The sequence below is a fragment of the Epinephelus fuscoguttatus genome, linkage group LG4, assembly GCF_011397635.1.
Source record: "Epinephelus fuscoguttatus linkage group LG4, E.fuscoguttatus.final_Chr_v1".
Taxonomy (NCBI): domain Eukaryota; kingdom Metazoa; phylum Chordata; class Actinopteri; order Perciformes; family Serranidae; genus Epinephelus; species Epinephelus fuscoguttatus.
Genome location: NC_064755.1, coordinates 27,957,489 through 27,982,946, shown reverse-complemented (window position 1 = coordinate 27,982,946; position 25,458 = coordinate 27,957,489). Strand labels below are relative to the sequence as shown.

The following is a 25,458-nucleotide window of genomic DNA, read 5'->3' as shown; positions in this document are numbered from 1 at the left end:
CATTTTTACCTTCAACAGACTGTTCTCTGTAAAAATTGTCCATTCATAATAATAAATCTATATTATGAGGTACAACCAATATACATTGTATAATATGGCTATGTACTGCATTCATGCAAAGTCATTTATGGCTTTAACTGTACGTACATACTCTTCACTGCAGACGTGCAAAACTACAGTTGTGCATATTGTAATCACTTGGATTAAAGCTTGTTCGTCTTCTGACTATACTGTAAAACTGTCACTATTTTGAGCATGGAAGTGTCATAACTAAGTCATTAACAATATTTCTGATATGAAGTAGAGGTCAGGCTTACATGAAGCTTTTGCAACAGGCTGCAGCTGTTTCATTTGTGTGTTTATACAAGGCATCTAGAACAGGAAGTGCAAGAGTGCATCAACAAAATTAAGGCCATGCTGAGACAAAAAGTCTGTGGTGTTTGAACCAAAAACTGAAAGTAACAAAGAATAATTTACCTGCAAATTGACCAGTTGTATATCAGTTACTTGCCACGTGTTACCTTGAATTTGTGAAGACAACAAAATTCTTAGTCGGGGACAGCCCTAGCTTCGGAAGTACTGAGCATACAACTGGAGGAATGAGGCTTGGACTATACTGCACAGACTGTGTGAGAGTTTGTTAACAGATGTTTTTATATAGTTTGTTGGTGTTAAACACAGTCCCTGTTTGATTCAATTTATAAAGACTATTCACTTTTTTGGATTCTTCATTCACCACAGCGTCATGTCAGAAAAACGGTTTTCTTCATAAATTTCAAGGTTACACATGGTAAGTGAGCATTATGTAAAAATAATGAATATTGTCACTCTCACAGTAGAACTATAACATTACATAATTTATATAAGTATGTAATACTCGAGGTAAGAGACCGACTAAACTCTCTACACTGCTTTCATGCATTGTGCTCATCTTCAACAGACTAACACCTGAAACGTGACACGTAGAGTCTATTTGTATTAATGTTAGAAGTTGTGTGTTCTCCACCGGGGAGGTTCAGAAACGGAAACAAACACTTCTCCTCACCAGTGGAGAGAATTACTGAAGGCCTGCAGTATAACGGAAAAATATATATGTTACATATCTGTGGGAACAACACTATCTTTAAATCTGTGTTATTTTGACTTCTTTGTAGCTGTGCTGGTTGAATGTTTTGTCTTATTGCATAAAAGTGGAACATTTTCTGCTTCCCTTGTTGATCGACCTCTGCTGCAGCGCTACTGCTGTACCTCCTCTGCTACAAAAACAGATCCAGGATCTGTTTGTTACCACAGTTTAACCCTGACCATAAATAATCAAGGTGCGGAGATCGTGCCGTCCTGACGAGTGTTTCAGTGGGCTGTCCGGTCCTCTAGCCCTGGTCAGTGAGGTAGAAACCTAACTTGGCCACAGTCATCTCTCTGCGGAGACGCATCACCTCCCAGAACATCTGCTCCGCTGGAAGAAAGACAACAACAAAAGATAAAACATGTCAGCTGCCTGGGAAAAAACTTGGCAAAGCAAGAAGCAGAAGAGGCAAACAGACTCATACTAAGCAAATAATATAATACATAAGACTTAACTTACCATCGTGTCTCACCAGGCCCTGCTGAATGTAGCGGATGTAAGTAAAAAAATTGCAAACAGCTGTAATCTAGAAAGGTGAAATAAGGACAAGGTCACATGAACGCTACACTTCAGGAGTAACAGCAGTGTGTCTAATCAAGGCAGAGATTCAGTCATAGTTACCCGTGCTCGGCTGGAAGGAGAGATGTAATAGTAGCTCCCCTTGTCGCCGAGTTTGATGCGATGTCGGCAGAGGCGAGACATGCCACTTAACGCGCATTTTCTACAAATAGATCAGCTGTCAGACAGTTACAGCTACAAGACGTGGATACACAAGGTCACTGGTTTATCACAGCAAACACAAATAACATCCCATCAGGCATTACTCACAATGAAATTTAAGACTTAAAGGGTCAGTGTGTAGGATTTAGGGGGATATATTGGCGGAAATGTAATACAGTAAGTTTCCTTGAGTGTATAATCACCTGAAAAGAAGAATCATGTTTTCATTACCAAAGAAATTAGTCGTTTATATCGACATAGGGAGCAGGTCCTTGTCCACAGAGATCACCATGTTGCACCGCCATGTTTCTATAGTAGCCCAAAATGAACAAATCGACACTAGCTCTAGTTAGGGCCATCCAATTTTTTGCGCCGGCCACCGTAGTTAGTATCTCCTCCACAAAGAGGGCACCACAAAAACACTGATTTGTTTCATAAAACTGCTTTAATGAATGTTTTTACCGGTTTAAATCACCTGGTTTGTTTGTTTTGGAAAGGGAAGAAACCTCTGCAGATAACTTGGCTCCCAGCAAAAACCTCCTGAACGATAAACAATGAAGGAATTCTAACTGGGAGAAGTTTCAGCTGGTTGCAATCTGCAACCCTCACTGATAGATGCCTCCAAGTCCTGCACACTGTTCCTTTATAGAGTGAGATCACATTCCAGGTACAAATACATTTTAGTAAAGATACGGCACAAAAAAAAAACAGTAGTGCACAATCAGAGAAAGTTAGTCACTGGAAGAGGAAAAGGTTCATTAATATAAATCCAAACACATGCAGAACATCAGATTTGTTTTCAGACGTCTGTATAGGCAGACTTCATTTCATGCCACAGTATTTTGAGTTAGTGAAAAGCTGAACAGGTGATTGTTCCCGAGAGGACTTACGTCTCTATTGCTGCCCTAAAGCCACTGGGAAAAAAAAGATTTTTTTAAATCAGACAGTGATTAGAAATGTGCCCGCTGATAAAACCCTTCTCAGATACGTGGTGAGACAATGAAAAACCTTCAGCTACGCCCACTAATCATCAGGGGGGAATTCAAACCAAAGAAGAGTGGAGTTTCAGTGCTGACTAAGCTATTGTTTAACAGTGAATGGTGAAAGAGAGGACAGGATGATAGTTAATGTGTAGACGTGATAACTCACTTTGGGCCGCCACACTCAATAGCTGAGGCTTTAACCATCGGTAACGCTGACATGGCCACAGGCTCAATAGTCAAAGAGTTGTTTTCCACTGCACTCTGCACCAGCTGCGACAGCTGTGGACAACAGTAATCAGTAATGTTAAGGTCACTTTAAATATTCAAATACAGAAAACACAGTTGTGTTTATGTGAAGTGAGATTCTGACCTCCGATCTTGTGAAGGAGAGGCAGGGTCCGATGTCTTCTCTGTAGATGCGACTCAGGAAGGCAGAGGAGCGCTCAACACTTGGGTTCTCCTTCCACATCAAAAACTCTGCGTACAGAACAGAGTCCATCTGCAAAGAGAAAAATCATCACACACACGACAGACATGATGCATCAACTACAAGCAGCTACAGTCCCCCATCCTAAATAACCCAGTTAAATTACAGTGGCTTAAAAATGACAAGATAAAAATCACATTTTTAAAATAGAGACAGAAGAACTGGCTAAAGCTGAGCTCAGACTACACAAGATTTAAAATCCTAACTGAGTTTGAAATCGGGCTGCATCACGAAAATAAGGAGTAACTTCACACGTGCTTCTCTCTAATCTCAAACATACACACACTACTACAGGATATTATTACGATTATCGTTCAGAGGAAGCATGAATGCACCACCTCACATGATCTCACTGAGAAGCAAATGGAAAAAAAGCAGAGAGTGACGTGGTGAGACAACCTGTGTTAATCGTAATCATGCTTTGCAGTAAGAAAAACAAAAGCAGAAGGCTTATAGGCTAGTGACAATGCCCCCAGAAATTTGAGATACCCCTACCGGAGGTTGAACAAAACCTAACAATGTTTTTCCTCATCTCTAAGGTCTCCCATATATGAAATGGATTCTTAGGTTTAAATATTTTACTGCAAACATTGTTAAATTGATACATATTGTTATACACCCCAAACCTAAAAAAGAACCAAAATATAGCCTGGCCATATAGGAGTTAAGACATATAAACTCATGTAGATTAAGAACACAAGCTCTGACAGCTTTGAAACTTGACATAATTGTGGTCAGGAAGTTGCTTCACCTACTAGAAAAACCTGGATGTGAATATCTTGATGTGTGTAACATACAGAGACCCATGAACACTTGCCTAAAATAAGCGGAAATGCAAAAAAAGAATATCTATGCAGAATGTTCTCATTTACTTTGTAGTTGCTTGGCCAGGGATTGTCATAGAAACACATATGTTGGAAAGGTGGGGCTGTGCTGAATCCAGCGGTACCAAATATGTGAATATAACATGCATAGTCAGTGTGTTATATCACTAAATGTATGAAGTGTCCCAAATGAAGGAAAGTGAAACATTGACATAATTAAGTCTCCAAAGCCCATTATACAACAGTTAGTTCCAGCCCTGCAATCTGATTGGTGGAGAGACAGTAAAACCGTGATGATATTGGAGTACAACATCACGGTTATTTCACTGTGTATGTATCACTCCGCCTCACAGCTGATTGCCATCAACAATCAAATCAAAACTGACTGTTAGTGTCACTTAAGTCAGCAGTTGCGTTGTAGGCTAATTATTTCATCCACTGTCAAACAGCCAAAAATATGGATTTATTTCCTAAAATAAGTTTTGAATTGAACTATGAATGGTCATCAGAGGAAGATGAGGGAGAGGAGAAGCTGAATCCATCTGAGCACACATCCAGGTTTGCCAGTGTTTCATCAGCGGAGCTCAATGACTTGGAGAAAAGCAACATACTGTCAGATCAGAAGGCAGAGTCGGCTGTGCCTGTGAAGCGACAGTCCACCATGCAGTCACCAGAGACTTATTTCACCGGCTGCACAATTAATGGAAATGTGCAGATAAATGTGTATAAAGAGTAAGTGCCTGGCGCACCATATCTGCATTACATAGCAACGGTGACAGCGGAGTCCTGAGGGAACTATTTTTGTTGGCGGAAGACAAATAAAATGCTTAATTGATCTATTTTGTCCTCATTTTTCAACATTTCTTAATCAGCCTTGCTTATTTAACTGTTGAACTATTGTATAAAAGCAATATCACACTCGAGCTCGTGATGTTATACTGTGATATCGTCATGGCTGTGATTCGGTCGTAGGCACATCACTCCCTTGCTTAATTGTCAATGGTGAGAAGAATGTTGACCAATTCAGTGTTACTGCAAACTAAGTAAGTCACTTGAGGTTAGTGCTGCCTATATGTATGATGCATTTCATAAATGGTAGGTTCATATGACACCTTTTACTATATAGTTCCTATGGAAACAAAGATTGAAATTGAAGGGAGACAAGAAGGCGACAAGGAGACTGGATTGTAGTTTGGCCTTGATGATCCTTTTAATAAAACTATAAACAAAACACTTTGAGGAGGAATGACCCCTCTCCTCACACTAAACTCTAGCTCTTTGGCTGGTGTTTTTCATGGGCTGTGTAGTCCTCACTGTCACTCATCCACATTATCTTCAGTGACAAAGTGGGTCATATTTGGGCAGTCTGGGAAAGAGCAAGAACAAATTCAGCGCATGTCAAGCCCACTGAAAGACACTGGCATTTGCTTGTGTCATTGCACTTTCCATCTTTAAAATACAGGTGGGTGATGTCTCTAACTTCTTTAGGTGCTGGTGCCTTCTGGAACATGGTAGGTTCAACTGACCCATCTTCTCTGAGCCTCCATCCTCTACCAACTGGGTTCCAGAGATGAGGCTTAGCCAGGTGGCTGTGATGCCACACTGCTGTTTGGTATAAGGCTCTTAACACATGTTGCTGGAAGGCATCTTCTGTTGGGGGTAGATTTGCTGCCGATGAATCTGTGGTAGATGCTAGTGTGTACCTCAGCTCATCTAGGTTGGTGCAAGGACGGCCATTCTCCTTTTTCTTTTGGCCATACAGGAGGAGGGCATACTGTCTTGCCACAAGCAAAGCTTCTTCTAGGCTTTCAGACAGTCCAAACATGGCCATTTCCTTTAGCTCAGTCAGATGGTTCTTCAGTCTTGAGAAGGCAGTGGTCTTCCCAATTCCGTACAAACTACTTGTGGTATCACAACCTGTGAGGTCGTGGCATGCAGGTAAACACTCACAAAGAGCTGCTTCAAGCTTCTGAGCAATTGTACAAACTGGGACAAATCTTTCCTGAAGGCATTGAATGCAGACCATGCAGGGACCTGCTGCTGATTTTCCCTAACATTTTGGGCCAGCTTCAATACCAGATCTCTGTCTTCAGCTGCTTTAGAGACTGTTGTGTTTGTGTGCAGTAACTCAGGCTGGGGAAGTTCAGGTGGTTCTGGTTGCTTTGTAGATTTGATGTATCTGTAATCACAGTTGAAATGGGAGGATAAGCTTGTATATGATCACAAGGTTAAATTGATCACAAGCATTAAATATCAAATCAGAACACTCTAAAACCTCCCGACATGCACTGATATTGAATACTCTGCCCACCCATTAATTTGAGCAGTTCATGTGACAGAGCAAATACCATAACATGACAACAGATTTCAGAGAAAAAAGAATGCACAAAATATACCTGTAAAGTTCATCTCCATCCATGTCGAACGTCTTTAAGGTGGTGAGGGACCTCTCTGGAACTCTTGCTTGGCATTTATCTGCTGTGGAGACGTGGCCTCTTCGGAACACAACAGAAACCATAGCATGGGTTGTATGCTTCCTATCCAGAGCGTCTTCATTTTGATCAAAGTCGTTGATGGTTGCATCAACAATTCCATGTTCAGTGACTCCAGTGAGGCCATTTGGGATGTAGACACCACTCTGTCCTTGATATCTGGTCTGCTGCCACAGACGCGAGGAAGTGCCTAACCTCTGTATAGGAAACACAGTGCCCCATTGCACTGAGCTCATCGATGAGTGTCTTACTACCAAACTCATGATGAATCAAAATGGCAAGTCTCAGTGTGATTGGCGTATGGATATGACAGCTCTGTGCAATAAGATTATGGCAGATTGCGATCACGCACAGATTGTCCTTTGAAGCTGGGTCCTCATTTTTTTTACTGTCTGGTTTTTTACTGGTTTTACTGTCTCTCCACCAATCAGATTGCAGGGCTGGAACTAACTGTTGTATAATGGGCTTTGGAGACTTAATTATGTCAATGTTTCACTTTCCTTCATTTGGGACACTTCATACATTTAGTGATATAACACACTGACTATGCATGTTATATTCACATATTTGGCACCGCTGGATTGAGCACAGCCCCACCTTTCCAACAAGCCATCATATGTGTTTCTATGACAATCCCTGGCCAAGCAACTACAAAGTAAATGAGAACATTCTGCATAGATATTCTTTTTTTTGCATTTCCGCTTATTTTAGGCAAGTGTTCATGGGTCTCTGTATGTTACACACATCAAGATATTCACATCCAGGTTTTTCTAGTAGGTGAAGCAACTTCCTGACCACAATTATGTCAAGTTTCAAAGCTGTCAGAGCTTGTGTTCTTAATCTACATGAGTTTATATGTCTTAACTCCTATATGGCCAGGCTATATTTTGGTTCTTTTTTAGGTTTGGGGTGTATAACAATATGTATCAATTTAACAATGTTTGCAGTAAAATATTTAAACCTAAGAATCCATTTCATATATGGGAGACCTTAGAGATGAGGAAAAACATTGTTAGGTTTTGTTCAACCTCCGGTAGGGGTATCTCAAAAACTAAAGCCCTTTTTGACAGTTTGTCACTAGCCTATTAACAAGGGCATGAGAAAATGGTTGGGGTGACATGGTCAACACAGGTTGTCTGGACCTCAGCAAGAACTGAAGGAGAGATTTAATTTTTGTCAGTTTATATTATCTGTCAACAGCGCTATGCTAACTAGACTTAGGGCTAGAATATTTTCCAGTGTTTTTTTAGTCTGTCGGCTGCTCCAGACTGACATAATCATAATCTTTATCATCCAGCACCTTTTTAAATTCTCATTAAATCATTGGTACTGATAATCCTTAAACACCAGCTGAAATGTTAGTCATCTTAAGTAAATATGCAGTATTTCTGATTTATTATCGTCCAACATGTCCCTGGCTTCAACGCTCAATGCACATGCTAAAACAAAATCAATGCAATTGAAGAGAGGCAGACAACACGACTTTAAAAGACACAAGTGCAAGAACAAGACTGAGAGTCTACAGACATGCCACCGGCTTTGTGGGGGTGTACTCAGAGGCAGAGAGAGAGAAAGGCGTGATGTTATGATGTATTTACTTTTCTACCTGCACTTCCCTGAATCTTCAAAGTGTGGCTTCTTTCCCTGTTGCATCCTCACAACTGCCACTAGAGAGCCACCATCATGTTTTCAGAGTCAAATGTTACAACCAACTTTTTCCCTAACTAGTCAGAAGCCAGTAACATTGAAAAGCTTGACACTGGCTTCTCAACCATATGTTCAAAAATTAACATCAAGTCTTAAAGCCACAGTGAAAACAGAAGCAACACATTTAGTTTATATCTTTCTGCCCAACAAGAGACTGATCCTCTCAGACTGACAATACTTTTCACCCAAGAGATACGGTGTATTATTGTCACTTTGTACTCTGGGGCAGAAATAATGCGCTCATTGTCCTGTAAAAGCATAAAAACAATTACAGAAAACAGATCCATCTGCCAGCAGCTAAATCTGGAAGACTTATGAGGCCCGATCGAAGGGATGCCGTTACCTGTCTGCTGTCAGTGCCCAGCCCCTCCCCCCGCTCCTGCCAGTAACGGTCAAAGGTCGCACTGACAGACTGGCCAGGAACCAGGCAGAGTATCAGAGAGAGGAGAGCAGGAACAGCAGGCTGAGAGAGGAACACCAGAGACAGAGAGGAAGAACAAGTCAAGGAGATGTTAGTACTGAGAGAAAGGACAAAGCAAAGAGAACTTGAGAAACAAGTGACTGAAAACGGGAAGGAAGAAACAGAGAAATACACAAAGGAGAAGAGAGTAAAATCTACAAACTTCAGTCAGGTTACCTCTCGGTCTTCTTTGGCTGCAGGCTGAATGGAAACTGAAGAGGGTTCTGGTTTTCCAGGTGGGGATGGAAAGCCACCGCTTGCGCTCTTATTGCGAGAATGACCCCCAACATGTTTGTACGCTCCCCTGGTTCCTGAAGTCTGCAGCTGTGGATGCAGCTGGCGGTTTGGTGAAGAAGGTGTAGATGTCAACACCAGAGTCTTGAGCGCAGTCACCTCTGCTTGCAGAACATCAATCTGGGAGCCAGAAACAGAAGAAGTAGAGAAAAAAATTGGCAAAGAGACAAAATCTCATGATGGAAGGAAAATCTGACATCAATAAAACCTTAGAATAGCAGCTGCCGATTTTAAAGACAAATCAGCTCAGTTCAAAAATAGTTCAGCTGCTGTGAAGGAATTTTAAAGATACAAAGGGTCATGAGAATCACTCAGCACATGAAACATCACCTTAAGATTTAACTGCAGCACAGAAACAGAGAAACAACATCACACACCTTTCCCTGAGCCTCCTTCAGTTGTTTCTCCGCTGCTGCTTGTTTGACGTTAGCTTCATGCACCATCTTGTGAGCTTCCTGTTGTGATGAAGATTGACACATTAACAAAAGGTCTGTTGTCTGTCTAAATATGGTTTTGAGGTGTACGGTAAATCTGTTAAAAGGTTAAAGCAGTAGTAAGTGATTTGTGACACTTGAGGCAGCAAAACAAGCTAACACACAACATCAACAATGTCACAACAACATAGAACAAGCCTGTGTTTACTTTAACGTCATGTATCTGAGTATGTGCTGGTAAAAGTGTGCTTGTATATGAGTGAATGTCTTTGTGTACATATGTACAGTACAGGCCAAAAGTTTGGACACACCTTCTCATTCAATGCGTTTTGTTTATTTTCATGACTATTTACATTGTAGATTCTCACTGAAGGCATCAAAACTATGAATGAACACATGTGGAGTTATGTACTTAACAAAAAAAGGTGAAATAACTGAAAACATGTTTTATATTCTAGTTTCTTCAAAATAGCCACCCTTTGCTCTGATTACTGCTTTGCACACTCTTGGCATTCTCTCCATGAGCTTCAAGAGGTAGTCACCTGAAATGGTTTCCACTTCACAGGTGTGCCTTATCAGGGTTAATTAGTGGAATTTCTTGCTTTATCAATGGGGTTGGGACCATCAGTTGTGTTGTGCAGAAGTCAGGTTAATACACAGCCGACAGCCCTATTGGACAACTGTTAAAATTCATATTATGGCAAGAACCAATCAGCTAACTAAAGAAAAACGAGTGGCCATCATTACTTTAAGAAATGAAGGTCAGTCAGTCCGGAAAATTGCAAAAACTTTAAATGTGTCCCCAAGTGGAGTCGCAAAAACCATCAAGCGCTACAACGAAACTGGCACACATGAGGACCGACCCAGGAAAGGAAGACCAAGAGTCACCTCTGCTTCTGAGGATAAGTTCATCCGAGTCACCAGCCTCAGAAATCACAAGTTAACAGCAGCTCAGATCAGAGACCAGATGAATGCCACACACAGTTCTAGCAGCAGACACATCTCTAGAACAACTGTTAAGAGGAGACTGCGCGAATCAGGCCTTCATGGTCAAATAGCTACTAGGAAACCACTGCTAAGGAGAGGCAACAAGCAGAAGAGATTTGTTTGGGCCAAGAAACACAAGGAATGGACATTAGACCAGTGGAAATCTGTGCTTTGGTCTGATGAGTCCAAATTTGAGACCTTTGGTTCCAACCGCCGTGTCTTTGTGAGACGCAGAAAAGGTGAACGGATGGATTCCACATGCCTGGTTCCCACTGTGAAGCATGGAGGAGGAGGTGTGATGGTGTGGGGGTGTTTTGCTGGTGACACTGTTGGGGATTTATTCAAAATTGAAGGCACACTGAACCAGCATGGCTACCACAGCATCCTGCAGCGACATGCCATCCCATCCGGTTTGCGTTTAGTTGGACGATCATTTATTTTTCAACAGGACAATGACCCCAAACACAAATCCAGGCTGTGTAAGGGCTATTTGACCAAGAAGGAGAGTGATGGAGTGCTGCGGCAGATGACCTGGCCTCCACAGTCACCGGACCTGAACCCAATCGAGATGGTTTGGGGTGAGCTGGACCGCAGAGTGAAGGCAAAGGGGCCAACAAGTGCTAAACACCTCTGGGAACTCCTTCAAGACTGTTGGAAAACCATTTCAGGTGACTACCTCTTGAAGCTCATGGAGAGAATGCCAAGAATGTGCAAAGCAGTAATCAGAGCAAAGGGTGGCTATTTTGAAGAAACCAGAATATAAAACATGTTTTCAGTTATTTCACCTTTTTTTGTTAAGTACATAACTCCACATGTGTTCATTCATAGTTTTGATGCCTTCAGTGAGAATCTACAATGTAAATAGTCATGAAAATAAAGAAAACGCATTGAATGAGAAGGTGTGTCCAAACTTTTGGCCTGTACTGTATATGTTATAATAGATATTTTGTAATGTGCAAACAAATCAAATAAAACAAACATTAACTAGTTCCAGATTTCCAAAAGTAAGGATGTGGTGCTTTTTCAATTTCATATCATTGTAAATTGAGGATATCTGGGTTGTAAGGCCCAGACACACCAAACAGACATCAAGGAACTAGTGGCAACGTAGGCAGACTGTCACATCTCCTCATGTCGCTTGGGTCTAGGCCAGAAAGTTGCACATGAACACACCGCAAAGACTAGATCCAACAGCAAACCAATACATATGTTCTGCACCTGCGTAAGAGGAAATAACTCTTAGCAGCAGTAGTTTGTATTCGTCAGTCAAAAAAGGAAACCAGAAGACCAACAGGACAGATTCAAAATGCTAGTTAGCCACTTAGCACGTTAACAATACAACGTGATGTTGAAAGAACAAATTGCATTTACTGTGGCCAGCGAACAATAAAACAAACAGTTATGAACTACATCTGCGGAGGCTAAAACTATCATCTTTCCTAATATAACAAGTTTGTTATGATCTCACGCCCTCTTGACTTTGTTTGCTTTCCTCACTTCCGTTTCTCTTCATGTGCACTGAGCTGAACTGCAGATCAGAGTGATTTCATTCACTGAAAGGCATCGTGCTGAATCAGCCAAAAAAAAAAGCTGACAAGGACGAACTAGAGCCAGCGGTCCAGGACACACCGCAAAAACCAGGGTGACAGACACTCAGCGACGCCCCGGCATTGACCAACAGCCAGCCGTTGGCTTAGTGTGTCAGGACCCTTTGACCATTAGACAACAGACATCTGAAAAGCCATGATGAATATTTTCACTATTTTCTGATGTTTTATTGATCGATTAAGTGGCAATAAAAACAATAATTGCAACTCTGGCGCCAGAAAACCAAAAATATGAGCTACAGGAGGCTAAAACTCTCTGTAGAGCTGAGAGGAGCACAAATTCTCTGTGGGTTCATCACTTGAGCAACTCCTTTCACATCACACACAGTCATTTGATCTGATTTGATCCACTGATATCATCGTAAAATGTTGATATGTGCAGATTAAAGCTATTCCAGCTACAGGGGTTTAGTGAACCCTCATCCTAAAGTATGTTGTTTCCCTACAGTGGGAAAGCTGAAATATTACAGTGTCAAACTTGCAGTAAATGTTTTCTCTGCAAAGTAAATTGTGAAATTTAAGATTCATAATGCATCACTTCGCTCATCATCAAGGTCAAAAGTGTCAATGACAGTGCCGTCAGCAGAGAGCAAAGATTAATGCGTACCTCAAACAGACTGGCAGTGAGCTCCTCCAGCTCCTGCTCCAGCTGATTCCTGACCTGCGACAGACGCTCACACTCTTTGTCCTTCAGTTTCAGTTCCTGAAATGTGTAGGAGAAGAGGTCACAATTACATTCAACAAGGAAGGACATTTGCATTGTCAACTCTTTTTTTTCCAGGTCACACAATGCTTTGTGTGTCTGTGTGTGTTAGCATTAAGTAGGTTACAACACCCTCTTTGCAGCATCCAGCTGTTCCCTGAGGATCTCCGAGCCCTTCTCTCGGATTTCTTTCTCTCTGATCTCCAGTGAGGAGCTACGAAGCCGGGAGAGGTCGCCATGGTCTCTGCCTGACGTGGGCCCAGCCTGGCCTCCTCCCTCCACTCTGGACTTTGGCTCTGGATCCAGGTCTACCAACCTTCACACAAGCAGAAGTATAAACAGTATTGTTAGTGAGGAACAACAAGATTTTGTGCCTGATCCTTAAACTGGGTTGTTATAAAAACACACTAGGATATAGGGTTGATGAAAGGACAATCTGCCTGTCCTGTTGACTGCAGACATTTATAAGCTTTTAAGATAACTTCAGCACAAAAACATTAAATTGCAGTTTTTACATTAAATACTGTACACTGTCCCTTACAATAGATTAATTTCAGTTTTGGAAACAGCAAGTAAGGAGCATAAAAACCACTACGTCATCATTTTCATGTAGGACTGGGTGATATGGGTAAAATAGATATGATCATCATAAAAAATCCAATACTAAAATACTCTCTGTTGTTTATTTGTTATACGTAGCTAAAACTAATAAATCCTACCGACTATGGTTATATTCACTTTTGGAGAGGCTGTAGTTTTGTATTGAAAAATCTGATATCTACAATATCGTGATAGACAATTCATCAACCCAGATAATTCGCTGGTCAAAGGATTTGTTGCAGGGCTGTTGAGACTGTATTATAATCAGAATTAAGATTTATTACCGACTAGTTTTTCCATTTACAAGGATTTAGCCATGGTGTTTGGTAAGGCTTCAACTAGGGTTGCAGCGATTTACTGGTTTCAAGGTATACGGTGATATAAAAGTTGACGGTTGTCATGCCGTGTACATTTGCTTATCTAAGTTACTGAAAAAAAAAAGCAACTGGATCTCCCCTTTATTTTAGTTATTTTGTAAGACGAGACTTTTAACACATACTTCCATTAACAAAATAGTTTCAAGATTCAATTATAGCAATAAAACATTTGTTAAACCAAAAAATAACCCTTCCATTTTCATGCCTTTAAGAGTCATTCTGACTGATATTAATATAAATTCTGTAATACTATGATTGAAACCGGGATATTTTCTGAGATGGTTATCGTACTCAGTACTTCTCATAGTCGATTATTCTGTTGATAACTGATTAGCTGTTTGGTCTATAAAACATCAGGATATGATAAAAAATGTCAATCAGTGTTTCCCAAAACCCAAAACAATATTCTCAAACGTCTTGTTTTGTCCACAACCCAAAAAATATTTCGTTTATAGTCATAGAGGAGCAAAGAAACCTGAAAATATTCACATTTAAGTAGCTGGACTGGAATTTTTTTTACAACTGAAACTAATTGCTAATCAAATTAGTTGGCAATTAATTTAATAGTTGACAACTAACCTATAAAGCATTGCAGCTTTTGTGTTATCAAGAGGACATAAAGAAAAGTCTTACATTTGGTATAGTCATAGCAAAATGAGTTATGTTGCAAGAATGTAAATCTGCCTCCCCTCCTTACATTACAAAATGGTTAAATGACATCTACATCTTGAAGAAACTCCCGACACTCTGTCTAACTCCCTCATCACGTGTTCTAAAATTTGGGGGCCTTTTATTGAACACATCAAAAAGATGAGGAGTCAAGCTGACTAATCACATAGGACTACTTCCTTGCATTGGACTGCACACTGTGCTTCGATCTACCAGGACACTACATTTCTGTTGGACTTTTACTGACCACTCATGGTCTTTACTCCATGGATCCCAGCTCTCTGCCTCAACCTTCATGTGGACACATTACAAACTGGTGCACAATTGTACTGATTTTTCTCTAGCTGTGTGTGTTTTTTGGGGGGGTTTTCCTTATCCGCTGTGAGGGTTCAAAGGACAGAGTGTTGTTGTATGCTGTAAAGTCCTCTGAGGCAAATTGTGATAAATAAAATTAAATTGAACTGAATTTATGTTGTGCTTTTTAATCATCATTATTATTACTATTATTTTTATTTATTTATTTTTTGTTTTTGACGTCATCTTTTTCTGTTTTTCTTTTCCTTCTGTCCTGTATTTATTATGCCCCGGTTTGAGTATTGTTAGTGTTAAATACTACTATAAAATCTACTAAAAAAAAAAAGAGGACATATAGATAAAGGCAAAGTACCACAAACATTAAGAACATAAATATGGAAAAGGAAAAATTATTCGAGAAATATGAAGAAGATACTATGACAACAGTGTGCAATATAACTTTAAAAATTAGAGAGCTGTACAGTTCTGTGCAGGACATGCAAAATATTGATCTGGGATGTGCAAAAGTTAATTACAAGTTTGCATTACTTTTAGCTAGTTATACCTAATAAACTCATGTCTTATTTACTATATAAAAGGATTAGGATGCAAAATCTGTTCAACATTTAATTGATATGTTTAAAACATTAGGTTGTAATTAAGAGCAACTCTTCAGTTACATTTCAACATTAAGTTAGTTAAAACGGTTCCCACTTCAGCTTTGTGTCTGACAACATTAAAATAACCTCTAATGATGAATCATTGTCTCACTGAGGTACAGCTTCCTTTGGTTTGGTCAGTGAAAACACCTGAGTTAACAAACAGACCTCCGAGGGACCACGGACCACAGCTTTACACCCTCTACTACAGCATTACAGTCCCAAATCAATGGAGATTAAATGTTGTGTCATTTTCCCACAGAGTCCATGCCCAAACTCAAAGCTAACGTAACCCACAAACATTAACCGTACTTTTAGCTTGCTAGCTGTTAGCTAACATCCCCAACTTTTTAATACGGAGAGGTTTCCCCCTCAGTATCCGCCCTTACCCTGTCAGTGTCCAGGACAACAGCAAACCTCCCACCCTGTGTATGTGTCGGTCAGCTTCTCCCCTCCAGTGTCCTCCAGTTGTGGTTAAATCAACATTTACGGGACTATCCGAGCTAACGTTAGCTGGTTTCAGTTAAACTAATCTCAGCCGTTTTAAATCAGCGGAGGAATGCGGACGCTGACGTAGACAGCCCACAACAGCAGCAGCAGCCGTCTGATGGTGACAAAACAACGATTTAAAAGTGTAACGCCGACTTTAATATCACTTTTCCAGCCATATCCTTCACTGTTTTTCTTCTCATCCCCGTGTCGTGATTTCCAGGCAAGAAAAACGAGTGTCCCTGCTCCGTTTCTGACTCTTTCTCCTCACCGGTCACATGACAGCGCATCCACTCCCAACGCCCTGACCGACAAACCCGGTGTGGAGCCAGCAGAGCAGACCGCCTCACCCAAGCTAACATCATGTACAGTCACACTGACAACTCATATGGTTAGCTCTTTATCTATGTGTGGATCTTTAACAGTTACCTCTAAAGAAAACTTGGGATTTGGAGCTCAAACATTGCTCAGTGAACTTCAAGGTGGAGTGTCATGGCCTGATTTTCCTGCAGGGAGGCCCAGGGCAACAATGGGGTGCTGGACCCCAATGAAGCCTCCATGTCTCCTACTCTCTGTGCAATGTGTATAGTTTTTCTTTACTTTTTTGCTCTATGATAATCTGATTAGACATATTCATTGTGTGCAATATATATACACAATACCGAAATAATTAAGGCCTTAAAACGTACAGGGGGACACTCCTGTTACCGGCTCACTCTTTATCCCCTGAAGGGTGGTGGCCTTGTGGGTAACCTGTGAGGGTGTGTGTGCTCCACTGTGTGTGTGTGTGTGTGTGTGTGTGTGGAGGGAAGCAGCTCTCTCAGGATGTCATGGTGAAGACGCATGCAGCAAATTGTGATGAAAGTCAACAGAATCAAGTGTCTAGATAAGCTTGGGGTTATTGTTAGACTTCATGAGAGGGCCATGTTTGTTGTTTTGTGACAAAGACTGCAATAAAAACATTGTTGGAGAACGGCATTTGAATGCCTCGCCATCCATCCTTCTGCAGGGTGGTCCAGACCGCTAGAAGCTAGTTACCAGCTAACAATGAGCCAAGCAAAAATTAATGTTAATTAGCCAGCATGTTCCCAACAATGTGTCGTAGCCTGGAAGCTGTCACTGAGAGAGGTAACATTCTCAAGGCAGGCATCTTCATAGTAGGGCTGCACTATTAATCGAACAGTTATTGAAATCGCAACATGATATGAGTGCATGAGTGCAATATCCAAATCGTAGGACCTGCAATTTTGGGACATGCTTTTTTGGTACAGTCCCCAGCAAAAATCACATCATCATCATTTATATATATTTTTTAGTAAAAATGAAATGCAAAAATTACCACCTGTATCACAGCTCATACCACAATCGAAATATCTGTCAGAATAATTGCAATTTGATTTTTTTTTTAACATTGCGCAGTCCTGCTAGGTAGAGTAATAAAGCAGGACCAACCTTTAGTCTCTTATCATGTCAGTTGATAAAAGTTTCAATTGAAGCACAAGCCAAATAACACACATTGAAGCCTAATCTTAGTTTACACTTTTGCGCAACTGGTAGCCCAGCCTTGCAGAGTATTAGCCATCACATAAATGTATTTGCTTTTTTTAACATTTTCAAGCTAATTCCATGACAATGCATGTCAAAATCAAAAGCTGTAGTCCTATCATCATGCATGAAATAATCAAAACTAAATAAAGCATGTTGTGTGGATGTGAATTTAACAATAATCAAATATAAGCAAAGATTTATCCATTTACCATGAAATAAGATGTCTAAACACTCTATGCGCTTTGTCCACCAAACTATGACATAATTGTTTTACAGCTGTAAAATGTCCAGCACGATACATATCCTAGTTGAATTCTTTAAAACATAAAATATATGAGACACTAAAAAAATAATTTTAATTTAAAGGAGCAGTGTGTAAGAGCAGTGTGACATCTAGCGGTGAGGATCACATACAAATTGCAACCAGCTGAAACTTTTCTTGGTTAGAATTCCTTCAGCGTTCTTTGTTCAGGAGGTTTTTACCAGGAGCTTAATTATCCACAGAGGTCTCTTCCTCTCCAAAACAAACAGACCTGGTGATTTAAACTGGTAAAAACACTGAATAAAGCAGTTTTATGTTTTAAAAAAACATAGTTTTCTGACACGTTTGTTGCTTAGGGGCTGCTAACTACGGTGGCCGATGTGAAAATGCAAATGGCCTATCTAGTTTGTCCATTCTGGGCTACTGTAGGATTATAGTGATTATACAAAAATGAAAACATGCAAATTATAATATATTCCATTTCTGCTAATATATCCCCCCAAATCCTCCACACTGGACCTTTTGAAATTGGGCTGTACTCTTGTTTCAAGTGTCTTTGTTGTCTATGGGAAAAAGGGACAAGTGTTGGATGTGAGGTAATATCATGTCAACACGGATTACAAAATCTCGAATAGTCCCACCTCTAATCAAAACTGTCTGAGGTATGGCGAGTGTACAGACCTCCCTGACCGTAACACTGTATATGCCATCAGACAGGAATAACTATACACCTTCCTCACCGTGCTCTCTGCTTAACACACAAAGGGTCTCAATGCAAATTCCCCTCCCATGGTAATCCAGCTGCCCCCGCACTCTACAAATACACGTCAAACACCTAAGGAAGTTTGCAACTTGCTGGTGACTGAGGGGTTTAAGACTGACTGCATAAACTCAACGTCCCTTCAGTTCTCTGACTTCAGCGAGGGACTTTTGTTTCATATCATCCTTCATTTCTCTCCTTTCCCTCATTTCCTGTCAGCTCTCTACTGCCCCCTCTAATAAAGGCAAAAATAAAATCAAAACACGTCCTAATCTGACCCCGCAGTCAGCCCCCAGACTGAGTGTGTGCGTTGTCTGTGAATGTGCTGCATGGATTCTCCTCACTACATTTGTCTGCTGGCTGTGATGCAGAATAAGACTTTACATGCAAAACAAGCCTCAGATTATAGCATGTATTGTTGGAGTGGTTAAAACTAGTGACTAAATATAGACGTCTGTTTGCTAGTTTGCATATGTAATCGTTTGACTTGACCCCCGACTGCTACTTTAAAGTGATGGTCACACACATCACCTAAAGGGCTCAAACTTCATGATGGGTATAAGTTGAGATTGGCATTGTGTTTAATCAAAGCGGATATGAGAAGAGTTCTGTTGTTTGATAACCGTGCAACATTAACATTAAGTCTCTTCTGTAGGTGATGGGGACACCAATATGCTAGAGAGTGAAGCATTTGTATCCTTTAAATACTGCCATTGTGACAGCATTTATGGAGTGAAATCATCCAACACTACACTTTGGGAAACATCCTTAAAATCACCTTTGATCTAGCTCATCTTTTCTGACACTCACCGTCCAACAACACAGCCCTCCTCCTCAGGTTCCCTGCTGCACTTGTGTCTGGCAGCTGGCTGTCCCAGGACATCAGGCTTCCCAAAAAACACAGCAGAGGAATATACTGCTATTCCAGATCTCCCTGCTTTGAGGACTTCATATCCTGGGCTGGCTGATGCTGAAGATGGTGGAGAGGAGGAAATCTGGACGCTGTGAATCCCCTCAAAAGCATCCATGTCTCTCTCTCAGGCAGTGCAGAGACTCAACAGGAACTAGACGTCTGCACTGTTACATTCAGTTTGTTAAATGCTTTTATTTAATGGCCCTGATGCCTGTGGGTGTCACGCACCTACAAGGCAGAAAAGAAAGAGTTACATACTACAATTTAAAATCACATTTGATTAAAAGGACTCAAAGCTTTGCAGTAGCCGGTGGAGAAGCCATGACCTCTACAGTGTTTGAATAACTTACAGACGTCTTCCCTCTCTGAGCACTGCAGAGCCAGAGGAGCTCAGACGCTGTTATTTGCAGGTTGTCATGCTAAAGGAATTTGCTCCTTTGTGAGATATCCAGTGTAAACACAATTTCAACCTCAGTTAAGGATCATGCAAGTATTACACACACATGTGGAGTGCGAGAGACTTAATCCAGGATGACTTAAGGACAGAGAAATACATAGAAAGTACTCACCAAAGTGTTCAAAACTGATCCCCAGTTGTTGTCAGAGCATCAGAAATCAGTAAAAACAGCTGAAATGGTGCTTTGATAATCTCAAGATTGAACTTTGTCCGCACTTCGCCCTGCTGTTGGTCTCCTGGTTAGACAGGAAGGGTTAATCACTAACACCTTCTGGCCAGTTAGAGCCTGGCTGTACACATTTCTTCCAGCAGAGGGAGGAGGACACAGTCTCACCTGATCCATGAATCAATACTGACTGATGCTTCAAACTGAAAATAATCAATTTCCCCTCAAGGTGTTTACTGAGATCAAGAAATATGATAAAAGGTGTGTGTTCAATAGAAGGCAGAGAGAAATACCTGTGTGTTAAACTTTGAAGAAAATGGTTTCACAGAGGCATATTTCCAAAATCTGAACCCAACCAGTCAGTGCTCATGACTTTAACCAACCTATTTGTGGCAGTGTGGGCGCTCTGTAGTCCCCAGATTTGTTCAGATTAACAGGACCCGGCCTCACAATGCAGCTTTGTTGCTGGAACAGATTAACACATCAAGTGACCGGAGGTGTAGGAGTCCCTTGCTCTCCTTTTCTTTCCTGCTTCCCTTTCTCCAACATCATTCCAGCGGACGCTGCCACCACATATCTCGGGCCACAGTGAGTACGATAGCCAAGCGTTTTTCTATTGTGTGGTGAGTAAAAACAACCTCACAGCTGTGTGTTTGAGTGGATAAAGTAGACCTTTTTGGACCCTCGAATATTGTGTCTGTTTTAGCCTTACAAATATCTCTTTAGATGTAGAGGTGTATTTTAGATTTATAATATGAGATAAAATGTTATTTTAAATGACTATTTAGGCATGTAGGAAATGGAAAATCTATTCCAGCTGATTTAGTGAGACCAAACAGATGCATTGCAGACTAAGCACTAACCCTGCTGTTTTGTTTTTACATTGTCATTAGATTTCTGACCACACGGACCCTATGAGATCCAGGTTGATCGCTGACTTTGAGCTCAGACGAAGCACAGAGAACACCGCCACACTGGTTTCCTTCATGTCACGCCACAGTCAGCCAGCAAGTTGGCAAGCAAGCAGCGATGACAGTAACATACTCTCGCAGGGTTGCTGATGCAGGTCTGGGGACCTTCTTTCACCTGCTCCTGCGATGGAAGGGCAGCATCTATAAACTGCTCTACAGAGAGCTCATCATCTTCACTTTTCTCTACTACTTCTTCAGCATTGTTTATAGGTACTCTCTCACAGAAAACAAAGTCAACTCTAATTGTTATCTTTCACGTCCTCATTCTGCAGACAGAATGACTATAGCCTGACAAGTACAGTATTTTTTAAAGCTGATACAGATATTGGTGTTTTTAAAAATCTGATAACAATAAAGGCTATTTTCTGATAGTTATTTTTCCCCCTAAACATTCTGAAGTGGAGACAGACAACTTTTTCCCCACTGGTGTTTCCAAGTGGTATTATTGTTTGCGCCATTGTCGCAAAGACAATGATTGCTTTCCTTTTTCCTCAGAGCCTAGTAACTACCAACAACACAGGGCACACTGCATTTTGTTTTCCACTGTTACTTCAGTTGTTCCACCATGTCATAACAAACAGAAACAGAAAAGTCTTGTTATATAAGAAGATCCATCATTTTCAGATGTGTAAATCAAAGTAGCTATGCATTGACAATTGCTTTTACATTGTGCCTTTCAGTGTTTGTAAATATTACTTTCTTTCTGTCTTCTTGTTTGTATTTCATGTCTTTTTACATGTTTGAAGTAAATATCTAATCAAGATAATGTCATAACATTAGAATTCATTAATTCGATGTCATAATAACATGAAAAATATGTTATTACATAAAATATTTTTGTGTCACAGTTGGAGCAATAAGCCGCCATGTCTACCAAAACCTGCTTTGGACCAGAAAGAGTCACAGGACTCACCTGCTCACCTGCCTGTGTTGTAGTTGTAATGTAGGACGTAACAGATGTTTCCTCCACCAGGTTTGTGTTAAACGATGACCAGAAGAGGCTGTTCGAGAAGCTGTCGATATACTGTGACCGCTATGCCGAACTCATCCCTGTGTCCTTTGTGCTGGGTGAGATGAAGCCGATTGTTGTTGTTTTTTTAATACTTTTAGATTTCATGGCTAATCCAAAAATAACACAGGAGGTTAGGATCTAATTCTTTTTTTGTTTGTTTGCTTTTTGTCAGGTTTCTACGTCACCTTGGTCGTGTCCCGTTGGTGGGGCCAGTTTGAAAATGTCCCCTGGCCGGATCGCTTGGCGGCGTTAGTGGGTGGTCATGTTCGTGGAGCTGACGAGGCTTCCAGGCTGACCCGACGAACTCTGATGCGGTATGCCAACCTCTCTGGTGTGCTCATCTATCGTTCCGTCAGCACAGCCGTCTACAAGAGGTTTCCCACCATGGAGCATGTGGTGCAGGCAGGTACGACGTGGTGATGAAAAGACCCAAACTTAATGTGGTTGGTTGGTGCTGCCAGTCTTTTCACACACAGCATTAAAGCTGCTGGCTCTGTTTGCACTGTTTGAAAGTCCTGAAGAAACTGTGTGAAGTGGCCCAGCAGGACACAGGTTCAGACTCAGTGTATTTCCATCTGAGGTTTGCACATCACTACTTGGTGATACAACAGCTGAGAACTAAACACATACAAACAAAAATCTTAAATGTTCTTTATCTATTTGTGTCATACCTTCATTTCCATGCTGTTTGTGCCTCTCAGGTTTGATGACGTCAGAGGAGCTGAGGCACTTAGAGGACCTGCGCTCTCCTCACAACAAGTTCTGGGTTCCCTGCATGTGGTTCGTCAGCCTGGCTCTGAGGGCTCGGACTGAAGGTCGCATCAACAACGACGTAGCACTCACAGCCATTCTCACCGTAGGTCTTCATGTGCACCCATCTGCATGCCAAACAGTCTGAACATCTCTGTGGCAATTTTAGCTCTGAAACATTTTCTAAATGGCTTTTTTGCCTGTCCTGCTTTTTGTCCATGTTCAGGAGTTGAATACTTTACGGGCGAAGTGTATGAAGCTGTACGGTTACGACTGGATCAGCCTGCCACTTGTCTACACTCAGGTTGTCATAATACTGTGCTGTACCTTGATGGTAGAACAGACAGATTGAATAGTTTTCATTTAAGCTGGGGTAAGCAGAAATCTGGGGGAAAAAACAGCAGAATTTGAAACTTCACCTGCCTCCCCGCCATAGTCTGCAGCCCCCCAGCCACAGAGAGTTTGCTGGGGCTTCGGTTTCATGCTGGCTAGATTCAGGTTGCTGCAGCACCCCAGCTTTAATTGATAAATGATTAGGTGTCAAAAAAAACATTGCTAATTATCATGTATTTTGAAATGACCAAGTCAGTTTGATCAAATTGAAACACACACACACACACACACACACACACACACAAAACTTTGTTCTCTGAGGTAGTTGTGAAACACACCTGACAAATCTCTTTCAACCAGGTGGCGACAGTGGCGGTCTACAGCTTCTTCCTGGCTTGTCTGATTGGTCGTCAGTTTTTGGATCCAGCTCAGGGTTACCCTGGACACGATGTGGACTTCTACCTGCCTGTTTTCACCATGCTGCAGTTTTTCTTCTACGTTGGTTGGCTGAAGGTGAAGAGCAAGTCACACTGATGATGCAAAAGACATGTTATTGATTTGTCAATATCTGAGCTGTATTCTGGTCTTTCCTTTCATGGTCTCAGGTGGCGGAGCAACTCATAAATCCCTTTGGTGAAGATGATGATGACTTTGAAACCAACTGGCTCGTCGATCGCAATTTACAGGTTTGGATTCAAACTCATTGCCACTTCTTTGCCAGCTGCAGACAGAGGCTGTCTTGTTTTACTTGCTGAGGTTTCTGTTGCCTCCCAGGTGTCCTTGTTGTCAGTGGATGAGATGTACGACAGCCTGCCGCTGGTTGAGAGGGATATGTACTGGAATGAGTCCGAACCTCAGCCTCCCTACACTGCTGCCAGTGCTGAACACCGCAAACCCTCCTTCATGGGCTCAGCCCTGGATATCAGGTTCGGTATTGTTTTTATTTTCTGGAAGACAGTTTTAAATACAGAGAAATACTCCCCTAACCATTATTATGACCATCTGTTTAATCTACATTAGTGTTCCTAAGGAGGAGATGGAGTTTCAGTCCAATCTGGAGCAAATCAAAGAAAACGAGGAAGCTAACTACTCCACCCCACTGCTCGGAGGGCTGGGCCGTCTCCTCGGTGTCCAGTCCCCTAACTTTCCCCGCTCCTCCCGTGTCCCTCTGCTGCGCCGCCGCCCCGGAGCTCCACTAAGCCGCTTCCCTCTTTACCTGCACCCAGAAGCGCCCTCAACTCCAAGTCAAGGCCGCCAGCATTTGAACCACGAGCGAGATCCTGACTATGCCTTCTCCACCATGCCCATGTATGAGAGACCAGGTTTCTACAGCTGCCCACAAACACCCATCCACTGCGTCCCCCCTGCGGTCCCCCGTCCTCGACCTGCCCGAAGAGCTCAAAATGAATGGGACCGTAGCTGCAGTTCCCTCGCTCACCCAATGCTGGGCTCACAGCTGCTGCCTCCTGACACCCCCAACCACATCCCTCCTCCGCCATCCTCTGCTTTCCCGTGGCTGAGTGAAGGAAGTGACATGCCAAGTACCCCAACCTTCTCCTTCCCGGACCCTCCACCTGAACTCTGCCCAATATCGAAACTCAGACCTGGACACGGCCTTCTGTCCCGCCGCCCTCTACCTCCCCGCCTCACTCTGGAAGCCCACCCTCCAGCTGACAGCCAGCCCGGACCTCCAAGTGCTCGGGCGGCAGGAAGCGGAGGAGAAAGGGTGTTCTCGTTCACTTCCCCATCTCGCACAGCAGCAACAGCAAATCCCAGTAATCCCAACAGCAGCTCTAGCAGCATTAATGCAACAAGCACCAACAGCGCTGGCACAACAGGAAGTCTCTGCAATGGTACAAGTCATACTAATTTTAGTAACCATGGGAACTTCAGCGCCAACATGAGGGCGAGCAACGGGGGCACCAACGGCGGTCTGAGCAATAACATGAACGCAGTTTCCACTTCAGCGGCATCACAGCAAGAAACCAATCAGCAAAACTCACCCAATGATTCAGGAATCTCATTGGCTGAGGGGGACCTGCTGGGGGTTCTGGTGGATGGTGGGGTTAACAAGGCGGCAGGAGGGAGGGAGCAGGACTGTGAAAACAAGGTGTGACAGTCTTTATATCACATGTGGCATTCAAAACATTTCACACAAACAGGAAGTGATCTATGTTACATTACAGTCATCTGGAGCCCTACACACAGCTGAGAAGTATTTGTGACAAACACTGAGTTAATCTCCTTTTTCCTGTTGAACTCTTATCGAACAATTAACCTACTTGTGACGGAAAAAGCACCTTATGAGATTTAACCGTCAACATGTGGAGGAAAAATAAGGAACACTTCCCAGTTTCTTCAGGAACTCAACAAG

At 41.9% G+C, this 25,458-nt stretch overlaps 2 protein-coding genes across 6 annotated transcripts; one reads left to right on the top strand and one right to left on the bottom strand.

The window, feature by feature from the left end:
* Positions 1–1,134: 1,134 nt before the first annotated feature.
* Positions 1,135–20,088, bottom strand: rab3il1 (RAB3A interacting protein (rabin3)-like 1). Of its 4 annotated transcripts, XM_049573218.1 has the most exons (13): positions 19,965–20,088; positions 19,293–19,623; positions 12,957–13,140; positions 12,729–12,824; positions 9,471–9,548; positions 8,977–9,213; positions 8,683–8,802; positions 3,200–3,328; positions 2,996–3,108; positions 2,737–2,760; positions 1,748–1,847; positions 1,586–1,652; positions 1,135–1,456 (listed from the first exon to the last, which is right to left on the bottom strand). In XM_049573218.1, exons 2-13 carry the CDS (start codon positions 19,508–19,510, stop codon positions 1,371–1,373), a joined length of 1,452 nt encoding a protein of 483 aa, XP_049429175.1. In that variant the 5' UTR covers positions 19,511–19,623; positions 19,965–20,088; the 3' UTR covers positions 1,135–1,370. The 4 variants fall into 4 exon arrangements, with proteins under 4 accessions (XP_049429175.1, XP_049429176.1, XP_049429177.1 ...); XM_049573219.1 differs by lacking the exon at positions 2,737–2,760; XM_049573220.1 differs by lacking the exon at positions 8,683–8,802.
* best1 (bestrophin 1) lies at positions 20,085–25,458 on the top strand. 2 transcript variants are annotated; one of them, XM_049573201.1, is made up of 10 exons: positions 20,085–20,606; positions 20,912–21,199; positions 21,963–22,057; positions 22,174–22,407; positions 22,703–22,857; positions 22,978–23,055; positions 23,445–23,597; positions 23,690–23,770; positions 23,859–24,010; positions 24,105–25,458. In XM_049573201.1, exons 2-10 carry the CDS (start codon positions 21,048–21,050, stop codon positions 25,198–25,200), a joined length of 2,196 nt encoding a protein of 731 aa, XP_049429158.1. In that variant the 5' UTR covers positions 20,085–20,606; positions 20,912–21,047; the 3' UTR covers positions 25,201–25,458. The 2 variants fall into 2 exon arrangements, with proteins under 2 accessions (XP_049429158.1, XP_049429159.1); XM_049573202.1 differs by having other exon boundaries at positions 20,085–21,199.